This window comes from Leptonotus elevatus, chromosome 19 (assembly GCF_054856555.1).
Source record: "Leptonotus elevatus isolate MCC_2025b chromosome 19, RoL_Lele_1.0, whole genome shotgun sequence".
NCBI classification, from domain to species: Eukaryota; Metazoa; Chordata; class Actinopteri; order Syngnathiformes; family Syngnathidae; genus Leptonotus; species Leptonotus elevatus.
This window is the reverse complement of record NC_141257.1, coordinates 13,513,342-13,538,157: the sequence shown is the minus strand read 5'-3', so window position 1 is coordinate 13,538,157 and position 24,816 is coordinate 13,513,342. Positions and strand designations below refer to the sequence as shown.

Below are 24,816 nucleotides of genomic sequence, written 5' to 3'. Positions count from 1 at the left end.
TTATTTTTTTAAGTTTTCATAATTCGTTTTCCAATTTCTGCCATTTTTATTTTATTTTATGGACATATTTTGGTCATTTTCTGCCTTTTTTTGCTAGCATTTTTGTGACATTTTTGGCAATTTTGTGGACATTTTATGGTCATTTTGGGGGACTTCTTCTTTTGTTTTTGGATATTTTTTAATGTTTTCTATTCTGCCTTTTTTATTAATACATTTTCTGACTTTTTGGGGCAATTCTAAAAATATTTAATGGTAATTTTTTGCCTTGCTTTTGGATATTTTCTATTTTGCCTTTTTTATTCTCTAAATTTTGGGGCAGTTTAATGGACATTATATGGTAATTTTCTGCTTTTCCTCTTCCTCTTTGGATATTTTATGGTCACTCTTTGGACATTTGTAGGTAATTTTTTTAAACAATTTTTTATTTATTTAATTATTCATTTTTATCTAAAGCATTAATTCTTTTAAAGAATATTTTATCCCCCCCAAAAAATCCAAATAAATATGTTAGCAAAAATATTCATTTCTACAAATTTTGTTAGAACAACACAGGGAGCCACAGGAGAGGGACTAAAGAGCCACATGTAGCTCCAGATCCACAGGTTGCAGACCCCTGGTTCAAGCACTACCCATTGAATAAGAATGGCACTATAGAGAAGAGAAGAAAGCTGCAATTATTCACTATACTATTTTTATTCAGTGCTGTGCAGCAGAGGTCTGCGGGATTGTAATGATCCCGAGCTTCCAGGTGCATTCCAAGCACTTTTTTAGATTCAATCAACAATCTGTGATAGTCAGCAAGCAAACACACACCTGGTGCTCGCTTATTAGCTTATACAGCACTAAAAGAGTCCTAATTAACCGAAGTGGGACTGCATTGCTGCACTCCATTCAAAATAAAACGCATAAGCGTGATTTGTGTGTTTTCAGATGTACTTTATGAGTCACTTCATCTAGGAATATGTGACATTGCATTTAGCCGCAGAAGGGCAGGAAATGCAAGAAAAGTATGTTAATCCCTTTGATTTACCCGACTACTATGAGGGTTTCAGCTATAGCGGGTATTTTTTTATGGAACGTAACCCCAGCGATAAACAAGGGAACACTGTATATGTACAATCTCGTCTGTCATCAAATTACAGGTCTTTGGCATTTACACATTCCTGAGCCGTAACATATCGAATTGAATTGTAATCCTACTAAGTCAAACCGAATCGAATTGTTCCACTTTCAAATCAAACGTCCTCAAATCATTTTGCACCCCATGTATCAAAAACTGTATTGAATCGTCTTTTGTGGAGAGATGCACAAACCCAATAATATAAAAAGTGGATATAAGAAGTCTACACACCCCTACTAGAGCTTTATTTGGAGTGTTGGCTCCCATTTAACATGTTTGAATGTGATTGGTTATTTTCAAATATAGCCGTATCCTGAGGGTGTCCACACTTATAACCACACGATCTCACTGTTTTTTTTACTTACCCTCTTTTAATTGCTCCTTTTTAAATTCAGTTGTATGTTATCAGTCACATTAACTCCTTTGCTCCCAAAAACGCATTTATACATTTTTTATGGGGGGGGGGGGGGGGGGGGTTATGCTAGAGCATACAGAAGACTTTGATGCAGCCTCTGACCTGAAGAGGTAGCAATGGTAGTTATTACAAAAAAGTATAAGAGATCAACCAGGACCATGTTGCAACAAGCTCTTTTCCCCAGTGTTTTCAACAGGTTTGTGAATAATGCTAAAAATTAGCTATATTCTGATGCTAATTGCTGAAAAACAGAAACAGATAGAAATATTATTATTTTTTTCCCTGAAGAAAGAAGAGACTTTAATCTTTCTTTTGGTAGGGTTCGTGTTTTTTTTATAGCAACCAAACACAATATTCTGTGGAATTTGCAAGATCTGTCAAAATCCAGTAATCCAGTTGGGAGCAAAGAGGGTTGCTTCAGTGAAAATGGCTGGGAGTGAATGAGTTAATTATGTCTTTCTGTCCATCTGTCTGTCTGTCAGAGGTGCCACAAGTGAGAGAAGAATAATGACAATTCTAAGGGTCCATGACTGACACGCACCCTAGAAAATAGTATTTGCGGAGTTGAAGTGGTGAGCCGAAAGCAATATATTTCATGCGGCCCAGAATCCCTTTCTACTTCTGTCTGTCTGTCTTTCTGTCTTTCTGTCTTCCTATCTACACTTCTCAAGCTGACAAATGATCAACACACGTCTTGGCCCACATCAACAATGCATCGCCTGTGGCAACGCACTCTGTCAAATCTCAGCTCCATTCACAATTTTCCGATGATGGAATACCAACGTTAGGCTGCAGGAGCACAGCCAAGTGTGTATTGAATCTTATAACGACATTCGTGGAACAATTGTTTCCCGGGAGATCCTGGGGGTCTTGTTGGTCCCCAGGTGGCAGTGTGACAAGAGCCCAGCCCAGGTTTTAATGGAAGACGTGAGGAAAACCTGCACCTCATGACTCTGATATTAAACCTATTAAGTCAAACGTATCATATTAGATACAAAACATTTTGAGCCCTCTTTTTCATGAGTATATATTTTTTCCATTAAAACCCTGACGTATATGATCTGACACATGCATTGCACGGATAATCCATTAGAGAGCAGTATCACCCAGCTGATGGCTTTTCCAGCGACCTTGCAAGATTGCCACAATTGAGAAAGGAGAAATTTCTGCAGAAATTGCGTGGGAATGCTGAAAGCCGAATGCTAATAGCTGAATGCTAAGCTGAATTTGGATGAAGTAAATTGAAAGATAAATTATCTGAAAAAGTATTAATAGTGAATTAATTTGACAATGATTAGTATTCAATAATGCATTTGTACTAAAGAGTTGCCCAAGCGAGGCTTGAACCCAGATTTTACGGTGTGGCAGGTAATTGCTGCCACCGTGGCTGATCTAACTTGTCTTGTTCGAAATCATGGCTTATGGCGTATTTATATTGAAAAGTGCCATCTGATGCTGAAAGCTATCAATGCTAAATGGGGACACGTGCTTTTAACCATTTCAGTGAAATTATAAATTGTGCGAATACTGTAAGTAATGTGGAATCAAACGATAAATACCCCAGAAGGCGTGAATTTTTGATGCAAGTTGAAATTTGAACGGTGTAAATTGTAATAGTATAATGTGGGAAATCACATTAACATGTGGGAATGCTTCAAAAATGTTCTTTCAGATTTTTGGTAATACTAATATGTTTGATATGTCTGTTTATTATTATATTTTTGATAGTTATAAATGTACGAATTTAAAGCATTGTAACCGGATGTATCAAATATGATACAAATCAAAAGTCATATGTGAAAGTTGATTTTCAAAAGAAAAATGTGCTTGTTCAAAAGGACCAATAAATAATCTATTTACAAAGAATCAGAATTTTCTCTCATATATTTCATGGTTCAGGCTTTATAGGGTTATGTCATTCTCTGCCAACGACGACCATAGACGTCAAAGATCAATTTGAACTGGGTCGACAGTGAATGAGTTAAAGTCCGACTTTCTGTCATTGAAAGTAGCCAATTAGAGTTAGTCTGGGCAACCTGGATATTACATCTACATAGAGGATATTTATTTCCATCTTGAAGCCAGTACTTATCTATATTTAACATTCTGAGTAAATTGTGTGTTTTTGTTTTTGTTGTTGTTTGATTATGTTAGGCCGCTGGGAGTATTCATCGAAATGAAAAGAACAATAGCAAAGTGTGTCAACATAATGAGATGGCAGCTACTACTCCGGCAGATGCACATGCGGCTGACCTTTAGTCTTCTTCCCATGAAGCCCAATTGGTAACAGGAAATGATAATAATCGCGTTAACATTGTTTCTCAATGTAAAATAGAGAAGAGGAGAAGCAGCACGTCAATAAGTTCAAGGTTCAGCATTCACAAAAGGGGGAAGCCTATCACTGTTTTGGATGGGTGTCAGTTAGTTGGGAATTTTCTCTATTTTGTCCCTATCCATAAACTGTGTTAGGAAAGGATCAGAAGAACAATAAAGAAGAGGAGTTGTAAATTAAATGGAAAAAGTAATAAATGTCAGTGAAGTCTGTGGTGGGGAAAAAGGAAGGAATGAATAAACAAGAGCTCGGATGCGGTCCATCAGACATCGTGTCGTGAGTTTCAAATAGTTGACTGCCACCTCCAGGGTAAGTGATGTGAACAACAGCAACAATGAGTAGCCAGTAAATAGTTCCATAATAACTGGAAGTCTCAACATGCTCCAGGGGCTGACCGGGTAATAGCGATCCTGCAGATTTGTGGAACTGCGAAAGGATGACTGCTATAGATTTGTAAGGTCATGAAATAAAAAAGCTTGAGCCTCTGGAAAAGCGAATACCCTCCAAGTGTATACTAAATCAGACAAACGAAAGATGAGGACACAGCTGTACTTCGAAAGTCATTGGCCTGCCATCTAATCTTGGCTCAAAACTCATCAGGCTCATTATAAGCTTAGGAACTTTAAGAGTAAAAAAATTGTCTTGACTTCCACTTGGATTTCTGTGTCCATTTTTCTGTGTCCCTTGTTCATGTCTCAACTAGGTTTTTATTTCCATTTCCTGATCTCATCACCCCCGTTCCTTGTTACTACCAATCAGGCTTCCTCTAGCTACTTGTGTCTTGTGCAGGTGTGTCTCATTGTCTCGTCAGTTTGCTTGTATTAACGCCACTGCGTGCTTTCTTTCTGTGTTTTGCTTCGTTGTGTTTGCGGTCATCTACTGTCACCCTTTTTGTTTTGGGATTATTATTTTTTCCGATTCATCTGATTCTTCGCTTGAGTGCTCCAAAATTAGAGGTAATAAACTGGGTGGGGTGGGGGGGTTGTCCTAATTGTAGACATTTAGTTTTTACAGATTACAGAGTAAAACAAAAATAAAAACTGGCTTTCATTTTGAACATTTTGTGGGGGAAACTTATAGTTGGAATGAGTTGAATAGTTGTAGATGTGAGAGTCGGTCAAAAAATTGGGAAATTAGTAGTTTACCGTTGGAAAGTTTGAATCAGTTAAAAGTGTGAAAGTTAGAAGGGGGAAATAATTTTGGGAATTTTCAGAACCTTTTGTTGTAGTAATGAGCTGAAAAGATTAAAGTTGGAAAAGGTTTGAAAACATTTGGCTTTCATTTTGAATCTTGAAAATAAGTAGTACTATGAGCTGAAGTGTTAAAAGTTACAACAGTTTGACTTGTTCACAAAGTGAAAGTAATTTTGATCTGGAATGTTGAACAGCTATTTGAAATGAATGGGGATTGTTTTTTCTTTTTTTGAATGCAAAATCTAGAATTGTGGGAATATTTGGAATGAGAAAAATACTATCCCAGAAGTTGTGAATTTCTGGAACGTGTTTAAGTTCAAATGTTGAGAATCGGTCAAGAAATGTTGAAGTAGTTAAAAAGAATGAAAAGCAGTGGAATAAGAATCTGAAAACTGATACTGGTGAACAATGCACAATATGTTTGTGAAAAATGTCAAATTTTTGAGATGTTGGAATGTTGCAAATTGTTCCCAAGGTGAAATGAATGAGCTAAACATTTTGAATTTTGAATGGAAACGAATTGGCGAATGTCTCATTGTAAATGAATGGGGAATTTGGGGGTGAAAAACATAGAAATGTGTGAAACGGGGAAATTCTTGTGCAGGTGAAAAATGTCAAATTGAATGGTGTGTGTGTTTTTGACATGTTGAAGTAAGAAGAAGAAAGAGAAGTGAATAATGTTGAAATCATCTAATATGGGAATTTTTTTGGTTAAAAATGTGCAATATGTTGGTGACAAAAATGGAAATAAAAGAATGAAGAATGAATGTAGAAGAATGGAAAGAAAATGGAATATGGGAATGTTCAAAATTGATCCTAAGGTGAACTAAATCAGTTAAACATTTCGAATTTCAAATTATAGTGAAGTGCTGAATTTCTTTATTTAGATTTTTTTTTGGGGGGGTGGGGGGTGAACATTTTTGAATTGTGGGAAAACTGAATATTTGGAATGAGAAAAATAAGAGCAAGGTCTGAATTTTTGGAAGATATTCAAGTTTGAATGGTTTGATTTGATGGAGAAATAGAAGTAGTTGAAGGACAAAAACGGTGGAATGGGAATAAATGTTTATTATTATTATTATTATTATAATTTATAATAATAATAATAATTCTGCATTCACACAAATATTGATTGAATGAATTGACTACCAATGGGAATACTGGTGATGAGTATGCTAATCAATGTTTCCCCAACTGCATATATTAAAGTGTGAAAAGTGTGAAAATATGATTTCTTTGACTTTGTCGATCTTTAACATAAAATAACACAATCAGTTTTTTGTTTTTTTTCCAATTTTCCATATCAGCTTCCATGTTTTGACAGCATGGTGAAAGAATGGCACATATAACACAGATGTCATGCCCTCCCTTGCAGGAATAACAATGGATGATGGACTTGGTGAAGGCCAACAAGCAAGGGAAATACCGTGCTATAAATACATTACAAGTGCTGTGTCTGAGTCAAGGAGCGGTTGGCGGTGAATTGCCGTCCTGGATTTGAGCCTCTCTGAAAGCGGCGTCAACTGTAAGCAAAGGAAATAAATGATCTGTGGCTCATGCGCAGCACACACATAATTACATACATAAATAGAGTTATACTATACACACAGCTGAAATGGATACCTCGCAAGCTGTGTTTCCCCCTCCGGGCAGAATGTTTTGGAATCTCGCCGGAGTTATGCTGCATTGCACGTGTTAAGTCTGCGGCAGACCGAACTCATGCTGACAAAGAAATGTTACAAAGGTGAGCCCAGAATCAAAACGGGCGCATGATCTTTCGTAAGTCCTCCCATGTCATGTATTAACGCTGCGTGAGTGTATGGAAGGAAGCGTGCCAGCATCCCTCCAATGCAATTGTTCAACTTGAAGAATTTTAATACCTACTACTGATGTAGTGGTCTTGCATCAGATACACTTCTAAGCAGGTCACACTAATGGCCAGAGGTTATACTTGTCGGCTGCAGCTGTCAACACTTGTTTTGCAACACCACCCAGGGTGAATTAACACGACTACCCTAAGATCTACCTTAACTCGTTTACTGTCAGACATTATCCCAAAAAAATAACCCTAACAGTGCCAGCAGATTTCGATCATTTTAACTCATCTTTCAAGGCAAACAGAATATTGTGTACTATGACTACATAAACATGAAAGATCGCGTTCCATTCTTTCATTAGAAAAAAAAGTATGTTACCACCTTATTCTATTCTTTAGTAATCACCATTTGAAAATAGGTAATTTGAGTGACATTGAGCGGAAATTGAAAAGATAAGGAGAAAATAAGCTTTTTGTGAAATAAGACATTATCTGCACAACAGTGACTTTGACACTAAAAAAATGTATTTAGTGACACTGTGAATTAGGTTTAATGTGACAAAGGCTTTGATCATTCACGTCATCCTTGAAAACTTTCTATTTTCTAAGATCCGCCATGTTTTCATGTAATTTGATACGCGGAAGCCCATTGAAAAGAGATACAATGCTGCCATCTGCTGGCCATAGTTAGTGTCTGTTTTTGATTTCACAAGCCCATTGAGCAGGCAGCGCTGCGAAACAAGTTGCACTGCCCATTGAGAAAAAAAACCCCGCAGAAAACGTCAGTTCACGTTTTTGGCGGTATTTATTGGGATTTTAGTATACGTCATTAAACGTTTTTGGCGGTAAAAGAGTTAAGTAGGGCGTAACAGTTTTATTGGGACAAAACACTGTTAAACCATAAAATAATATTATTGATTATAAAAATGTAATTTAATTAAATTACTACTCACCCATTCATGACGATTGAAGATAAAACTACAGCTGAAATTTTGCATAATGCATTTCATTGTTTTTAAATGTTTTTTTTTAATAAGCAAAGAAAAATAATAAGCTTTGTATTTAAAAAATAATAATAATTGTACTCACCATTAGCTCTTCCTGGAAGGTAAGGCTCTTCAAAGCATTCTTAGTGCAGTATTTTATTATAGCTGTAGTCTAATTAGCATTTGAGTCTCATTGACTACGAACATATAATTGTCCAAAAAAAATTGGTTAACTTCCCCTTTAAGTTGCCAGATTTAGAACTTGAGTCTTTTTGTTTAAAATTTGTGAAGCATTCGACTTAACTTTGACTTACTATTCATAAGACTCTACTTGACTTAAGCCTGAACATTTGCGAATCTTGAATGAACCCCGACGAAAGCTAGCATTCGCTAACTTGGCCAACATTCGCAAACATTCACCCCTCAGGGAGATACGGGCCTTACAGTTGACTATATGACTTGACAAGTTAACAAGTCTTACCTTGTCTACATTTGAAAATCAGTGTTTCCAAGACATCGTGCCATTTGTTTTATTTTTGGAAGAAAAGCCCACCTCATGGAGCAATTATGTTGGAGAAAGTGCTTAAAATAAATGCATAAGTAAATTAATTAATTACATTTTTATTCAATAAGTCTGCATTTGATCAAATTGGTGGAAAAAGGGAAAGATGACTTTGCAATGTTTGTGGTTCAAAGATAAGAGATACAATAACGATAGGCAGCAACCCCGGTTTGAATCCGGGTTACTGCACCAGTTGTAAAGTTCTGATAGGAACTTTCATTGGTTATTTTATCTTTTATCTGCATATTCTCAGTTTAACTATTTAGAATGTGTGAATGTGTCAGACTGCAGATGGCTATCAGAATTACAGAAGTTGTAGTGCAAAATAGCTAACATGCATATGTATGTTGTGACTGAGCAAGACTGTATGAGCTTGCTAAATCCAAGGGATTGGCTTGACTTGACTTTTTTGAAATGCAGTGGGAACTGCACTTGACTTGCTTGAGTTTTGCCACAGGAAGTTGGGATTAGTTTGAAATAAAATATAAAAGGTTAAGACTTCAAACTTAGCCCCACCTCATCACAAGTAAACTGGCTGCAGTTGGAGAGGAAAACCCCAAGCTGGCAAACAAGGTCACTTACCCGGTTGAGGCCCAACTACTTCACTTGTGAGCCATAAACGTGTTTACATGGTGCGGATTTATGCACTTCTCTGTTGGGAACAGAAATGTAGGTCTCCCTGAAGCAAAAACACTTGCTAAGACTTAAGTTAAGGTAAAGGTTGGTTATTATATATTTTTTTTGTGCATTGGGTTTGGTCATGTCTGTGTAATATCCTGAAGCCATGGAAAGTGTGTGCGCCGTCTTAGTAAAGACCAAACAACAATCAGTTCTGTTACCATGGTATCTGCTGGACAACAGGGGTACGCAGTGAGGAAGATTAAGATGTGCAAGCTGGAGCTGGCTAACAGCGTATGATGTTACCGTTCCACAACATTCTTCATTTCTTTTCCATGAAAGTACAGAAAACTTCAAGAGGGATTGAAATAAACAAGCAGAAAGACTGAGAAGGGAGAGGCACGGAAAGAGCAGCGGTAATCTCGTGGATGTCTGGACACAATTGGCAGCTGCTGTCGCCGGAACATCTGGAGACCTCATTAGCTAAAGAAAAAAATGGGCTATACCTTGAGTGTCTATTATCTTTTATAGAAATGAAATCCCTCCCCTGAAGTGTGGTGATAAGAAGGACATTTGACAACCAGGGAGACTGAAATGAACAGTTAATAGTTAACTGTACAGTATGTAATATTATTATTACATTAGGGTGTCAAAATTAAGTTAATTTAAATTTCCTTTAACGCCACTATTTATTTACGCGCGATTAATGACCACCCCTTTTGGAAAGCCTGTACTGGGGGAATTCCAGTCACAGCGCAGCAGACACCTCCACGTCAAAAATTTTAAGTAATACATGTAATAATAATGCATATATTTGTGGAGACTGGGATGAAGTTGTATTTTACAATTTAAAACATTTGCAGAATTTCCCAAGTTACTTCATGTTAAAGATTAAATGGCTCTTAATATGAAAAGAAAAATGCACTGAGCTGTCACCAATGTCTTAAAAATGCAATTATGCCATCTAGTGGCAGAAAATGACCAACACAATCAATATCACACTCGTTTTTTACAGTACATCAATCAATTTATTGAATTACTATGACATTTCTGTATCAATGACTAAAAGATGCAGCCATATTTCTATTAGTTTACCTATTTTCCCCACTTTTATGTTAACAAGAGTATGAAAACTAGGGAAAAAAAATTTTTATTGTACATTTTATTGTACATTTAAAACAGATATAAAATTTGCGATTAATTGTGAGTTAACTATTGAAGTCATGCGATTAATTACGACAAAAAATGTTAATCGCCTGACACCACTAATTACAACACAGTTTATTTCTATTTATTTTATCGACTAAGAGTCAGGGCAAAATTTCATTTTTGTTCGTTGGGAAATTTTCTTTGGAAGACTGTGGAGATGTCTACTTTTCAGTTAATCATTGCATAATCTAAAATGTTCTTTTGAAATACTTTGCGTACTGTAGTTGGGCATTCCACTTTCCTCTTCCATTGTCTCCATTACAATAGCCCCACTTAAAAATAGAAATAAATCCAAGCCTGTAATTTTCTGGTTGATCTCAGGTGACCAAACTGTGGCCAGCAGTAGCAGCAGCAGTTTTCCTGTGGATACAATACAATAACTAGTAGCTGCCACCATCATTGTTTTTGCCCTTAGGCCAGCGGTCTGATAATGCAAACAGAGTGAGGTCAATCTGGAATTCTCATCTCGATAACAGCAGCTGGACCAGCGCATATCCACTGCGTGCCTCCCTGGATTTCTTATCAGATTGGAAACTAGTAAGGTCTCAGTGTGCCAAGGCTTGCGGGAAGGGAAACTTCCCCTCGCTTCGCAGCTGCACTTGAAACAAAGAGCTTAGACAGCAACTTGAGCTATACTGTAAGTTGAGCCAGGATGGCATTGCGTTTTAATGAGGCTGGTTAACACTGGCTGCAAAGAAAATAGAACTGCGGGAAGATTCATTTCCTCTGCAGATTTTTAGGAAAGATCAGCATGCAGCAAAAGTGCCACTAAGAATGTATTTTTTCCAGAAAATGTGCATATTATGGCTTTTGACTAAATAATGTCTGAGTGATTGTATTATATTAACTTATGACAGGGATTTCCAAACTATGTCCCGGGGGCTATATGTGTCCCGGCATCTATTTTTATGCGGCCCACGGCATCTTCTAAAAATTACTAATTGATTTGTTTTATATACTATATAGCTATACTATAGAACTACTAGACTAAGTGCAATTTCTGGGAAAATTGCGTGGGAATGCTGAAAAGCTGAATGCTATGATTTCAATGCATGTGCCTATGAATTAAATTGATAGAAAGATACATGTGAATATTACTCATTTTTAATTGTAGTTAAATGACAAGTGAATAAAAAGAAAAGTTTAACTGCAATCTGTCTAAGGTGGGATTTAATCATTTTAGTGAAATTATAATCCATTTCCTGATCTGAAAGTGGAAAGTGATTTTTTTTTTTATATATATATACTATACAGCTATACTATAGAACTTTCAGACAAAGTGTAATTTCTGGAGAAATTGTGTGGGAAAGCTGAAAGCTGAATGCTATAAACTGAATGCTAAGATTTGAATTAATGTGCTTATGAATTAAATTGAAAGATACATTATGTGAAAATTACTAATCTTTTATTGTAAATTGAACTGAAATTATAATCCATTTCCTGATCTGAAAGTAGAAAGGGGTACTTGGAAAAAGTTTAACGTCAGTCCCATTGAAAATTAATGGGGAAAAGTTTATATTTAACATTAAATTGTGTGAATACTGTAAGTAATGTGAAATCAGATGATATGTACCCAGGATAGCAAGAATTTTTGAAGCAAGTTGAAATTTGAACGGTGTAGAGTTTTTGCACTGTAAAAAAGTGAGGAGAATAAAATGCTATAATAATCATGTTGAATAAAGGTTAGAAACAACATTCCCACAATTACAAAAGTAACAACATTTTTCTTCAAAACAGTGATGGGAAAAAAAGATAAATAAATTTTTACAAGCAAAAATCTTTTCTTTCCAATTTGTAAAAATATCACATGAATTATTCCCAAACTGTTTGTAAATATAGTCAGCTTGGTCCTGTTTTGATTCAGCTGCTGTTTAGTGTGTAAACTGATGTTTTCTGATGGGTTACAGGGTCTCAACCAAAAATCAATATCTTCCATGGGCCTTTTTTATGGTCATCAAACACCATGTTCTTTGCCAATTTATGTAAATGTATTCTGATTTTCAAAAGAATTTTCCTCAAGGATAAATTTGATTATAGATATGTTTATTTGTACAATTTTTACTAAATATATTAATTCCTCTTGAGAGAACGTGTTTGAGTCTTTTAGTATCTTGATATGACAAATGACATTTCATCTACTCAAGAATATCTCTGAAGAAGAACATTTACAACCATAGGTGCCAATTCCAGGTCCAGAAAGTAAAAATCCTACCACAGTTTGGTTTTAGCTTCAGGTGCTAGTTAGCTAGCTTTCATGGTGCTTGTTTACCTGCTAGGGAGCTAGCTAGCTAGCACTGGGGGCTACTTTCTGGACCTCTGTTTACAACAGACATAAAGGGATACTTGACTCATTGAGCCATTTTCGACAGGAAGAAGATAATATTTTGTCTATAATTAATGTAATAACTTTTCATGAACAATTAATCCCTTTAAAAACAAATTTTGCCACTTGCTGTCAACTGAAGATGGCATCACCTGTGCTGAGGGAACAGGTAACGACCAATCATGGCTCAGTTTGCTGATTAAACCCAGACAACGGGTGAGCCGTGATTGGCCGTACCTATTTCCTCAGCACAGGTGATGTCATCTTCAGTCAACACACGAGTGGGAAAATGTGTTTTTAAAAAGAGATTATTTGTACATGATAAATAAGGAAGTTATCAAATTAATTATGGACAAAATAGTAAGTTTTTATTGCTGAAAATCGCTCAATAAGTCAAAGATCGCTTTCAACTCATGGAATTTAAATAGAAAGCATTTAGTGTACAAAGAAATTGTGTAACTATAAATAGTACACATCTTCCCTGGACAATTAATCCCTTTAAAAACAAATTTTGCCACTTGCTGTCAACTGAAGATGGCATCACCTGTGCTGAGGGAACAGGTAACGACCAATCATGGCTCAGTTTGCTGATTAAACCCAGACAACGGGTGAGCCGTGATTGGCCGTACCTATTTCCTCAGCACAGGTGATGTCATCTTCAGTCAACACACGAGTGGGAAAATGTGTTTTTAAAAAGAGATTATTTGTACATGATAAATAAGGAAGTTATCAAATTAATTATGGACAAAATAGTAAGTTTTTATTGCTGAAAATCGCTCAATAAGTCAAAGATCGCTTTCAACTCATGGAATTTAAATAGAAAGCATTTAGTGTACAAAGAAATTGTGTAACTATAAATAGTACACATCTTCCCTGGACCTTCAAGCACGGGTTTCAAAATATATCTATTAACGTCACGTGAATGTGTATACTGTATAACTTTTCTTACTAAATACAAAAATAAATAAAGGTGAGACAAGGTTTGATTCCTGAAAGCTTTAATTCTGAGCAGATCATTTTTTAAATTTTGTTTTATTAAGATTATTTTTCAAGCATTTTATATTTCTCACGTTAGCATGCTGACGTTAGCTTAGCATTTAGCAAATACAATTATGAAGGATAAGCAAAAAGTTGTTGGCATCAACAACCTCAGCCCCGCCCGCTTCTTTTCTTTCCACCTCGTGTTGCCCCACCTTCGCTTTGAACCGGTATGTACTGCCCCACTTCCTGTTTGCCCATTTCCCCTCACTGCCCCTCTTCCTCTTTGCCCATTTCCCCTCACTGACCGACTTCCTCTTTGCCCATTTCCCCTCACTGCCCCACTTCCTCTTTGCCCATTTCCCCTCACTGCCCCACTTCCTCTTTGCCCATTTCCCCTCACTGCCCCACATCCTGTTTGCTCATTTCCCCTCACTTCCCCACTCCCTGTTTGCCCATTTCCCGTCGCTTCCCCTTTTCTTGTTTGCCCATTTCCGATCACTGCCCCTCTTCCTGTTTGCCCATTTCCCCTCACTGCCCCTCTTCTTGTTTGTCAACCTGCTACATTATCCGAATAACACCAAGGTGTGACTTCAGTCCCGCTGGCGCAGCTGACACACTTAACATGATCACATCGGAAGATCTTTTGCAGGCCGCTATTGTGCTGCTGGCTTGGAGAAAGATGTTTCCCCAGACTGCGAAGGCCGTCTTTCAAATCGCCGTTGGTTATCGGGCCATCGGGGGGTATGAAAACCTTGGAAAAGACGAACGCGTACTCCGCCCAATCTTTGATGCGCTCCACCAAATTGAGGATGCTATTCGCATGGGTTTCACTGGTGCATACACGAATGCACGGCGACGAAAATACATAGAACACCAACAGACCCGACTTGTCCTTACTCTTTGCCCAGCGGTTGAACTCTTTGAGAACCCGGTACTCGGCGTGCTCCGCACGGGGTTTATACACATTACAGCCACAGTTCTTCATGTCGGTCAACGTGATGAGGTTGCCTTTGTGTATGCATTTTTTGCATTGTCTCACAACATCGCTCCACGGCACGGGCTCGTTGGCACAACGTCCCGACTTGTTGGGCCACTTCAGAACAGTGGCGGCCACTACGTTGTTGCCAGCATAGACGCGGCACGCCCTGATTATGTCAGTCACGTTCTGGCCCACATCCTCCACTTGATCGAGGTCGTACAAGCCCGGCTTGTTGTCGGGTGGGATGCTCACGGCCACGCTGAACATGGGCATGGGCACGTGGCTGTGAGAGGAAACACACACAAGCGCCAAAGAAACATTAGCACCAAAATCCTGACTGGACTCTGGCTTCTAATTCTGAGCCAAGTCCACTTGGGCCCAGACATCAACAGGATTCACTCTCAAAATTGGGAACTTCAAACCATTGTATGGTTGTTCAATAAAATGCTGAATATTCAAGAAGTCAACCTTAAATATTTCTTGACTGGATAGATAGATAGATAGTTAGATAGATAGATAGATAGATAGAGAGATAGATAGATAGAGAGATAGATAGATAGATTAGTCGGGAACATATTATTGTCCCAAAAAAAAAGGGTTTACTTCCCCTTTTAAAATAAAACAAAAGCAAAGTTATGTACAACATGTATTCAATATTTCAGATTTCCTCTTCAAGAAAATGAAGAAAAGCAACATATGCTCAATTTGGTGTGTACTTTTGCTCTGACACACACTTGACGAGGTAAATGATGATGATGTCGCTGGGACGCACCCACCTTTGTACGATGATCCTGCGGGAGAGCAGAAGCAAGGTCACATTAGTGCGTTAGCATTAGCACAAAGACGCACTTTATAGAGCTGAAGTCTCGTCACACATACCTGTTTCGAATTCCATTTACTATTTTGAGCAAATTTTTCGTATCGATTACGCTGTAAGTCGGTGTCGCCATGATGAGCAACAGCGCCACCACCAGGTGCTGAAGCATCATTGCCATCTGTGCACACACAAAACAAATTTTGATGAATCTGATCAGCATGGACTCCATGGACTATGGAGTAATAGTAGTACGTCGTAAAAATAGTGATAGTAGCAGTTGCAGTAGAGGTGGTCGTAATAGAGCTGTTAAGGGAAAAAGTAGTAATGCAAAGTCATTTGTGCAATTTATTCGATGTTCAACTTAATGCGTTGAATTGTCCACATGCACGTATTAGTACATGTTTCTGTCACAATTGTCTTACGAGTTAGAACAAAAGAGTGTACTAGTGCAGGGGTCTGCAACTTGTGGCTCTTTAGTCCCTCTCCTGGAAAAAAAATTGTAGAAATGAATATTTTTTACATTTTTTGCTAAAATATTGTTTAACTCATTTGCTCCCAAAAACGTATAAACACGTTCTATTAAAAATATTACCATCGTCCCAAAAACCTATTTATACGTTTTTTATTTATGTTTTTATGCTAGAGCATACAGAAGGCTTTGATGCAGCCTCTGAACTGAAGAGAACGCTTAAAGCAATGGTAGTTATTTATTATTTATTTATTTGGCCTAAAATGGCTCTTCTGACAGTAAAGGTTGCTGACCCTTGTTTTACACTGTAATATAATAAAATGTTGCTTTTTATTTTATGGGTTTTTTTCTGTATTTTAAACATATTTAATTTATAAAAATAAACTCTGATATTACATGGAATCACTGTAACTGTAAAAACACACAATATTTATGTTCTTTTACACACAAAAACTCCATAAAAAATACATATATTGATTGGTAAAATACGTTTGCAAATGTATCATCATTTCACAAATATTTGTCTGTTATTTAATGGAATAAAACGTAAAATTTTACCATAATTTCATTGTGAATTTACCTTTTTTTTTTAAGTGAAAATAACTACAATTTCTGTAATGTCCTATAGATAGTAGCATTTTCCTCTTATGTACAAACAGACAGCAACACCCAAATAAAAACTTTTCAAAGTCATGACTGATATTGACAAAACACGAAAACAAAGGACATTTACTATAATGATGCCTCGTTTATAAACAAGTTGTTTCAGTTTTTGGTTTTTATAAGAATTTTCATTTATTTTTTATATTATATACAGCCGTTTTGTAATACCAAAATAAATCCGTTTAAAATGCTCATGTATTCGACGTATTACCAAAGAATAAAACAAAGGACATTTTTGCTAGGATTAAAGTTTTGTACATGTAAAATGTAGTTTGTTAGTTTTCATTTTTTAAAAGCATTTTGATTTTATTTTGTTAACAAAAGTGTTTGTTAGTTTTTTTCGTCATTCGTGTTCATTAACTAAAAACACCCACAAGTCATCCTGAAATCATGTCAATTAATAAAGTGGCGCTAGCGTTAGTGGCTAGCTGCTACGCGAGTAGGCAGTAAATGTTGGACTTCTTTGGAAAGGCATTCACTCATTCACTGCCATTGACGGCTATAGACGTCAAAAGATCCTTTTTGACTGGGATGAGGTGTACTCGTGAGATACTGTAGGCAGAAAACAACACTTGTGTAATTTTATGTTTGAAATTCATCAATCCCTTAGAAATTCAAAATATTCACTCTTTTTTTTTTTTTATGCAGTGCCCCATTTCCCCCAAAAGCAAATGCATCGTAAAGCACTGTTTTTTTCCCCCAGTCTTAACAAACAGTTCTCAAGAACTGTGAATTTATCTCCGATACATGTTTCAGATTAGTCTCGGTGACGGAAAGAAAGCCCGAACTCCAAAAATCCGTTTTTTCTCAAATATTTAAATCATCACGTTATCAGGAGAGCTGATGGGAGTGCTCTCCTTAAAAGGAACCCCGATTGTCATGACAAGTTTGATCTATATTATTTATTTGGTTGTCACCAACATAACTGTGAGATTCATTTTTCAAAAATCATTTCCAGTTGAATACATTTTGTAGAGACTTTATTTGGACGTACGCCGCCATTGTTATTTACGTTGCAACGCATTCAGTCTGTAGTGACGTATAATGGCTGGCTCTCTGCCGAGCAATGGGAAACGGATATAAAGAAAGCTAGATAAGCCTTGTCGCGTTCCTAAAGAATCAACACGAGATCGTGAGAGTCACCCTCCCCCACGCCGTGCTCTCGTCATTCACCAGACGCATTCAAAAGTTTTGTTTGATTGTCCCTTTAGGAACGCTATGGATACATTTTGTAGAAACTTTATTTGTTTTGTTATTTGTTATTTACGTTGCAATGCATTCATCCTAGCCTTAGCAGAGATGATGTAGACCGAACAACAGAACTATCTTTCCTAGACCCAATCTTCTACAATCTTTCAAAGTGAAAGTCTAAAGTTGTCTTCATCTGGTTGGTCCAGGGTCCATTGACGTGTCGTTGACGTTGGTATCAGATGCTTATAGTTTTTGGTGTGCGTAAGCATCGTTTTGTAGCAATGGTTGTTTCCAAAACTTGATCAGAGAGAAGGATTGCTTCACATGACGAGCCAAGAAATGAAGTCCTTGTGGATCCCTTAAAATGTCTTCCATGTTTCTCTCTGAGTTAAACACGTTGTCAATATTCAAGTTATCATACGCACTTCAAACGCACATCCCTCATTACTTGGTCAGAATTGATTTCAACTTCAGTAACGAGCCAGTCAATGATATTTTTTAGATGTGTGTAAATGTGTGAATTACAAAGAATTACAGTTTACAGTATGAAAAATACAATACAAAATAATACATACAAATAAATACAAATAAATTAATTAAATAATAAAATTAATAAAAATTAATAAAAATAAATACATTAAATAAATTAAATTAATAAAATAATAAAAGTAAATAATAATTATGCTGTAATCATTCCAAAAATATTTTTTTTAATAATATCTAAGTTTTTTTGTAAAATATAATTAAAATATATAATTATATATATACATATATATATATAATACAATAATATAATATAATATAATATAATATAATGTGCAAGAGAAGGCCAAGGTGAGGCACATGAATAGAATAGAACAATGTTGCTACTTTTTAATGACGCCAATGTTTACATGCTTCATCCAATGCTAAGTTGTCACTGTGTAACTAATCTTTATAATTTAAAGAATCAATACGGACAAAGCAATAATAACAATAACAATAATAAATATAACAATGAGAATCAGGTTCTACTTTTAGATTGAATTAATGTTGTATGTGCATTAAATGCTTGAGTGATTATTTTGTTGTAGTGAAAACGGAAGTCAAGTCAAAAAATGTCTTTAAACTTTAAAAACAGTTGGGTCAAAAATAACCCATTTATGGGTCAAAAATGGATTGATCCTTTACTTGGGTCAATTTGACCCAACTTTCTGGGATGTTTTATATAAAATGACCAAATTTTTTGACCCAAGTAAAGGATCTGACCAATATTTACGATTTGTTTTACACTAAAAGACCCATTTCTTTGACTCAAAGTTGGGTGAAATTGACCCATAAAGTGGATTGGTCCATTTTTGATTCATAATCGGGTTACTTTTGACCCATCTCTTTTTAGAGTGTACAATAATATGTAGCATTTGCCCCCACTCATCAAAACATGGCATTCTGATTAATACTGCATTTGTGAAAATGAAAAAAGCAGAAATATCCAGCTGTTTTTATCCATCTCAGGAGGCGGCCATTTTGCCACTTGTTGTTGACTGAAAATGACATCACAGTTGCTCAGGGCTCAGGTAATGACCAATTACGGCTCAACTGTTTACTGAGTTTGGTCATGTGATATTTGCAAGCTGAGCCGTGTGTGCCAACTGTGACGTTATTTTCAGTCGACAGTAAGTGGCCGCCCCCTGAAATGGATAAAAACAGGTTCATCTTCTCTTTTGCTATTATTTATTTATTTATTTTGTCATATTCCACATATGCCATATTAATCCAAAATACTGTTTGGACTGGGAAATTTTAACATAAAGACCATTTTTGACTTGCCCCCATGTCCCTAAAGCATCTAAAATATATTTATGAAAGGTTAATATCTTGTTTGTTTACATGATTTTTATAAAAAAATTTAAAGTAGATGAAGAAAGCAAGCAGCACATTTGTTAGAATGATGGTCAATAAAGCAATAGCGAAATATTTAATGGTTACCAACAAAATTGTTGCCACTACGGCTTAAGTACCATCAAAATATGTAAGTGTATTTAATGCTTCCTCAAATATATTCATCACTATCCATCACCTGCCTATTTCTCCATCTCATTCCTTTTCCACATGAAGAATTTTTGTTAGTGCTTTTGCAGTCCAGCATTGAGCAACACATGGATACACTTTCTTTTTTTTTCACTTTCTTGTTCTTATCAGTGTTGGGTGACGGTGGTATTTCCTGTCTGCAACAAGAGCAGAAGGTGGCACAGGATGAGAGCTACTTCCTTTGCTGGCACACCCAATATGTACCCACTGGATGCATCCACTGGCCTCTGCAGTGAGGGAGAAGATGATGACAGCTTGCCCTGGAAAAGATCACATCGTTTGATTGAATTGCTCACAGGTCAAACATTGCTTGCTGCAGTCTTGGGCTTAGCTGAAAGCTGGAATTTGTTTCATCAGATGCTTATTAACTTTGATTGGTCTGTTTATATTGGTTTACTGATTTGTTTGTATGCAACTCAGTGTCGACAGTTTTTGAAATCGAGCCGAATTGTCATTATGTTTAGGTATTTTTAACCCCCAAGGTTTGGTATTTTTCACAAAATTTGAGTGAGTTAGGAATAAAAATATTGAAAGATAAATCGACCTAATCAGCCCTAATATATACATATAAAACTATTAAAGGGGACCCGCCCCCTCCCCCCAAAAATAATAATAATGACAATATGCTCTATGCAGCCCCACTAGTTATGGGAATGTTATTGTGTTTTTTTTTCTCCTCTTTTTTGCCGTGCAGTAACTCCCACATAATACATCCAATTTACACCATTCAAATTTCAACTTAAATTGCCTTGTCCAGTAACCAGGAGGTCGTGGGTTTGAATCCCACCTCCGACTGTACATTGCAAATGTATCCATGGCAATTATGCTAAGGAATATACATGGATACCAACTGACTATCATAGTTCGACTTTTTCAATGTAAATGAATGGAGGGTAATGCATGCCTAGGTGGCGCTATTGAGTGTTTTTTTTTTTTTTTTTTGCATTTTTCCATTGGATATCATTAGTTCCACTTTTCCATCTAAATGAATGGAGGGTACTTTCAGTTAACACTTTTCCATATAAATTTCAACTTCAGCTTAAAAAATTCCTCCTGGGTTCAAGTGTTCTTTTTATTCATTTATCATTTATCATATATACTACAATGAATACTTTGTAATTTTCACATAATTTATCTTTTAATTTACTTCATAAGTATTCAGCTATTAGCATTCAGCTTCCAGCATTCCCACGCAATTTCTGCTGAAATTGCACTTATTCTAGTTCAATATTGCGTTAGTTGAATGGGGTAGATGCCACGGACTTCCGACTTCCGGGTTTTACACATCAGCGCCGTTTCCAGCCACTGCTCTCCGCGTTCCAACACTTGCACCCCCACCCCTGCGCTCCCCAACCAAGGGCGTCTCGGCTATCTGAAATGCTTCGGACACTGAGACAGACACTAGACACTCGCAGTCTCGCACCCGTCGACAGGAACGCGCAGCCGAGGGGCACAAAGGCGGAAGCGTACTAGGGAGTACTGGGACGCGGCCCCCACGTCGCGAACCGGAAACGGAAACAAAGTTGATGGGGGATACCCGGAAGTCGGAAGTCCCGCCTCCTCCGTGGCATATAGTCCATATGAGTTAAGCAGGTCTCAAGTAACAACCAATCACAGCGCAGCTTCAGAAAACAGGTGTGCTGTGATTGGTCGTTGCCTGAGCCCTGAGCAACTGTGATGTCATGTTCAGTCGACAGCAAGTGGCAAAATGGCCGCCCCCGAGATGAATAAAAACGGCTGGATTTTGCTTCATGAGTCGTATTCCACAAATGTAATATTAATCAAAATGTCATGTTTAGACTAGTGAGGTCACATATAACATATTATTGTCAAGAAATGTTTAAAGTTGACTTCCACTTTAAGTCCCTGTGATGTCCAGGGCAGACTGGGTGCGGCTGGTGTCACATTGTATATTCTCTCTTAACACTTTTCTTTTTTTGAATCTGTATATGAATGATTCATCCCAATCTTGGCACACGCGCCCCAAGGGAATTAAACAGAGAAATGTCATCAGAGAGAATGTGCAGATGTGGTACAAATGAATACACGCAGCTGTTGCCACCAGGGAGGGCCATTGCTGTATATTTATTAGAAGTGGCTTCCTTGGGGAACCATGATCACTGGGTTCGCTCAGCAACTGTATTTGGACCATGGCTGCTTGTGTGTATTTGCCCATTTTCAGCTACAGTTCATCCCATCATGAGTCAAGTGGAAATAAGAAATCAACGTTTGCAGTCATACTTTTAAGCTGCCTACAGAAAATGCAAATGTTTGCAATTAATTTGTTTTGCCTTGAGTTAAGCTCCTATAATAATTTTCATGTCCTCATCAACTTGTTAAACGTTTTCTTTTTATTTGAAGAAAGAAAGAGGTTTTATTTATTTATTAATGTATTTATTTATTTAATTATTTATTTATTCATTCATTCATTCATTGTCGGTTGGCTTCTCTTTTATTATTATTATTATTATTTATTTGTATTATTTATTTATTATTTATTAATTATTATTATTATTATTAAATACAAATACTCAACAAACATGCAAATAATATCCAGGGAATCACCGATCCCCCGCCCCTCAACCCACCCCCACCACCGAGCCCTTATCATTATCAAACATACCTATAGCCCATTGTAATTTGATTCAAAGCTTGTGATAATAATTAGAAAACTGTGAATTAGTTGGATATTTGAAGAAATTAATTAATGAAGAGAGTTTAAATGACTTAAACCAAATGCAGAAGATTTCAAATGATGAAAATGTAAATGTCATGATTGTATTGTATGTGATTTAGATCACAACTTTAAATTCTTTGTTTTTGTTGAAAAATGGCATAGTTTTGTAATCTACTGATTATTATTTGAAGAAAGATTTTTTATTTATTTATTTATTTATTTATTTATTGTTGGTTGGCTTCTCTTTTATTATTATTATTATTATTATTATTATTATTAAATTTAAAAAACTCAAAAAACATACAAATAATATCCAGGGGACATTCTAACCCCCAGCCCCCCCCCCCCCCCCCCAAAAAATTGATTCATTTATCATTAGCAAACATGCCTAGCCCATTGCAATTACATTCACATCTTGTGATAATAATTAGAAAAGTGTAATTCACCAAGAATTTGTTGGCTATTTGAAGAAATTAATGTATGAAGAGAGTTGAAAGGGCTTAAACCAAATGTAGAAGATTTCAAATGATGAAAATGTAAATGTCATGATTGTACTGTATGTGATTTGGGACGCAATTTTAAATTGTTAAATTGTTTTTGTTGAATGATGGCACAGTTTTGTAATCCACTGATGTCAGAAGAAGATACCACACTAAAAATGCAACATTTATTTTGGCATTTTGGATGGCACAATAGCAGGATTTAAACCTGTTTATGATTATTTTTATTTTATTGTATTTTTTTTATTTTTGTCAGAACAGCATGATATTTGTGATTAATACTGTTATAAAAACTGATTACTATTTGCTGACTGTTTATTTCTGGCAATTACAGACTGCAAAGTTGCGGCTGTAATTACTTTCATGCAGATGTAGCTTGAATGCATTCAAACGTTTACCACCTTGTAACTCAACACTGTGGGAGTGTAGCGAACGCTGCCTTTAGCCTCATTGCTGACCGATTGGAGCATTTTATTGAGGGCAAGTAATAATTAAATTTTCTTTTTGCTAAAATGTTCTGCTGTCTGTAATTTTGGTTTAGTGAATGGTATGATCATCGTCTGCTCTCACCACAGAAGTTACAGACTAGGGACCAGAGGCAGAACATGCCTGTGCATGTTAGGTTTGACCATTGAACAGATGCCACTCATAGACAATTGATGTTTCTAAATGGTGCATGCAAGTAAAAAAAAAAATCATATTTTTTTTGTGCTGTTTTTCAACTTTGACAGTTTATGGAAACAAGATTGGAAACGAGTTGGAAAAAAAAGAGCAAAAAGGCTAATTTGTATCTTTAACAAGAATTTAGTTTTACAATAAATATTTTCTCTCTTAATTTTAAGTTTTCTGTTTCTGTCCCTTACTAAAAGTTCTACCGTGGCCTTTTACTGCTATCTGTTTGCCTTTCCCCTTGGCTGCAAGTTGTTGCGCTCCGACATCAACATTAAAAGATATTACCAATGATTAGTTTGGTGAGGTGTGCTGGGTTTTGAGTTTGTATTCTTACCATTGACATTTATGGTACTTATACAGTAGCTACTGTTCTTTTAACTGGACAATGTTTAGTTACATTGGGGTAAGCACTAATTAGTGAGACAAAGACGAAGCCGAGATTGATTTTAATTTAATCAATCAATCTTGAGCAGGAAATTTCCACTGCATGCTCACATGAACTTGAGTGAGAAACGGGATGTCTTCTTGGGAATAATTGCTCCCATGTTGGCCTGGTTTCCTAGAACAGGTTTTGGCAAAGTTTTGGACATAAATCATGTTCCGTTGTCACCAAACAATAGCTCCAAAACTGTTGTCATCTTGTAGCTTGTAACCTTTGGAGCTTTTAATATTAACTTTCCCTTCCTTTGTGTGAAAACCTTGTCATATTGTGGAAGAAGGAGTTGGAAGACAGAGAGTGGTTGTTGCTGTCAGAACAAGCTATTGTGCACCAAGAAAACCGCACTAATTCAGTGGGTGATATTGTGTAAGACTCACTATCTGCCCTTCAAAGAATGTTCTGTGTAAAAGTGTGCGTGCACACCCACAGAAAATCCAAAATAGTCTTGCAGTTTGTGCCAAACTGTCGATAAGTGATTGTTCTTAATATGTACAATGACATAGAAGTGGATTTACATGAGTCAATCCATGTTTGGTTTTATGAACTTTTCTATTGATTTCCGCAGATATAACGCAAATTCATGTTTCACTTTTCTCATAGTGTTTATTCTTATCTCCACTCTTCTGCAGAAATTGCACTATATATAGATTGTTACGCCCCTCCAGTCGAAAATTATGAGTCCAAGTGGTTCCAGTCTGTCAACATCCACAAAATAATTGATAATGATGATAGCATGCTAACGGATTAGCGCTAGCGTGCTAGCGAGCTAACGATAGTACAGTAC

General features: G+C 36.5%; 1 protein-coding gene across 1 annotated transcript; it reads right to left on the bottom strand.

The window, feature by feature from the left end:
- Positions 1 to 14,105: 14,105 nt before the first annotated feature.
- LOC147158076 (uncharacterized) lies at positions 14,106 to 24,231 on the bottom strand. The gene is made up of 7 exons (XM_086063344.1): positions 24,204 to 24,231; positions 24,089 to 24,152; positions 19,839 to 19,881; positions 15,604 to 15,654; positions 15,414 to 15,529; positions 15,269 to 15,325; positions 14,106 to 14,817 (listed from the first exon to the last, which is right to left on the bottom strand). The coding sequence occupies exons 1-7, from the start codon at positions 24,229 to 24,231 to the stop codon at positions 14,106 to 14,108; spliced, it is 1,071 nt and encodes a 356-aa protein (XP_085919470.1).
- Positions 24,232 to 24,816: the final 585 nt, after the last annotated feature.

Coding starts and splice junctions, on each gene's coding strand:
- LOC147158076 (XM_086063344.1), bottom strand. CDS start 24,231: ATGACAACAGTTTTGGAGCTATTGTTTG. Junction 24,153..24,203: donor AGTTTTGGAGCTATTGTTTG/GTGACAACGGAA, acceptor AACCTGTTCTAG/GAAACCAGGCCAACATGGGA. Junction 19,882..24,088: donor CGTTTCTCACTCAAGTTCAT/GTGAGCATGCAG, acceptor CTCTTGTTGCAG/ACAGGAAATACCACCGTCAC.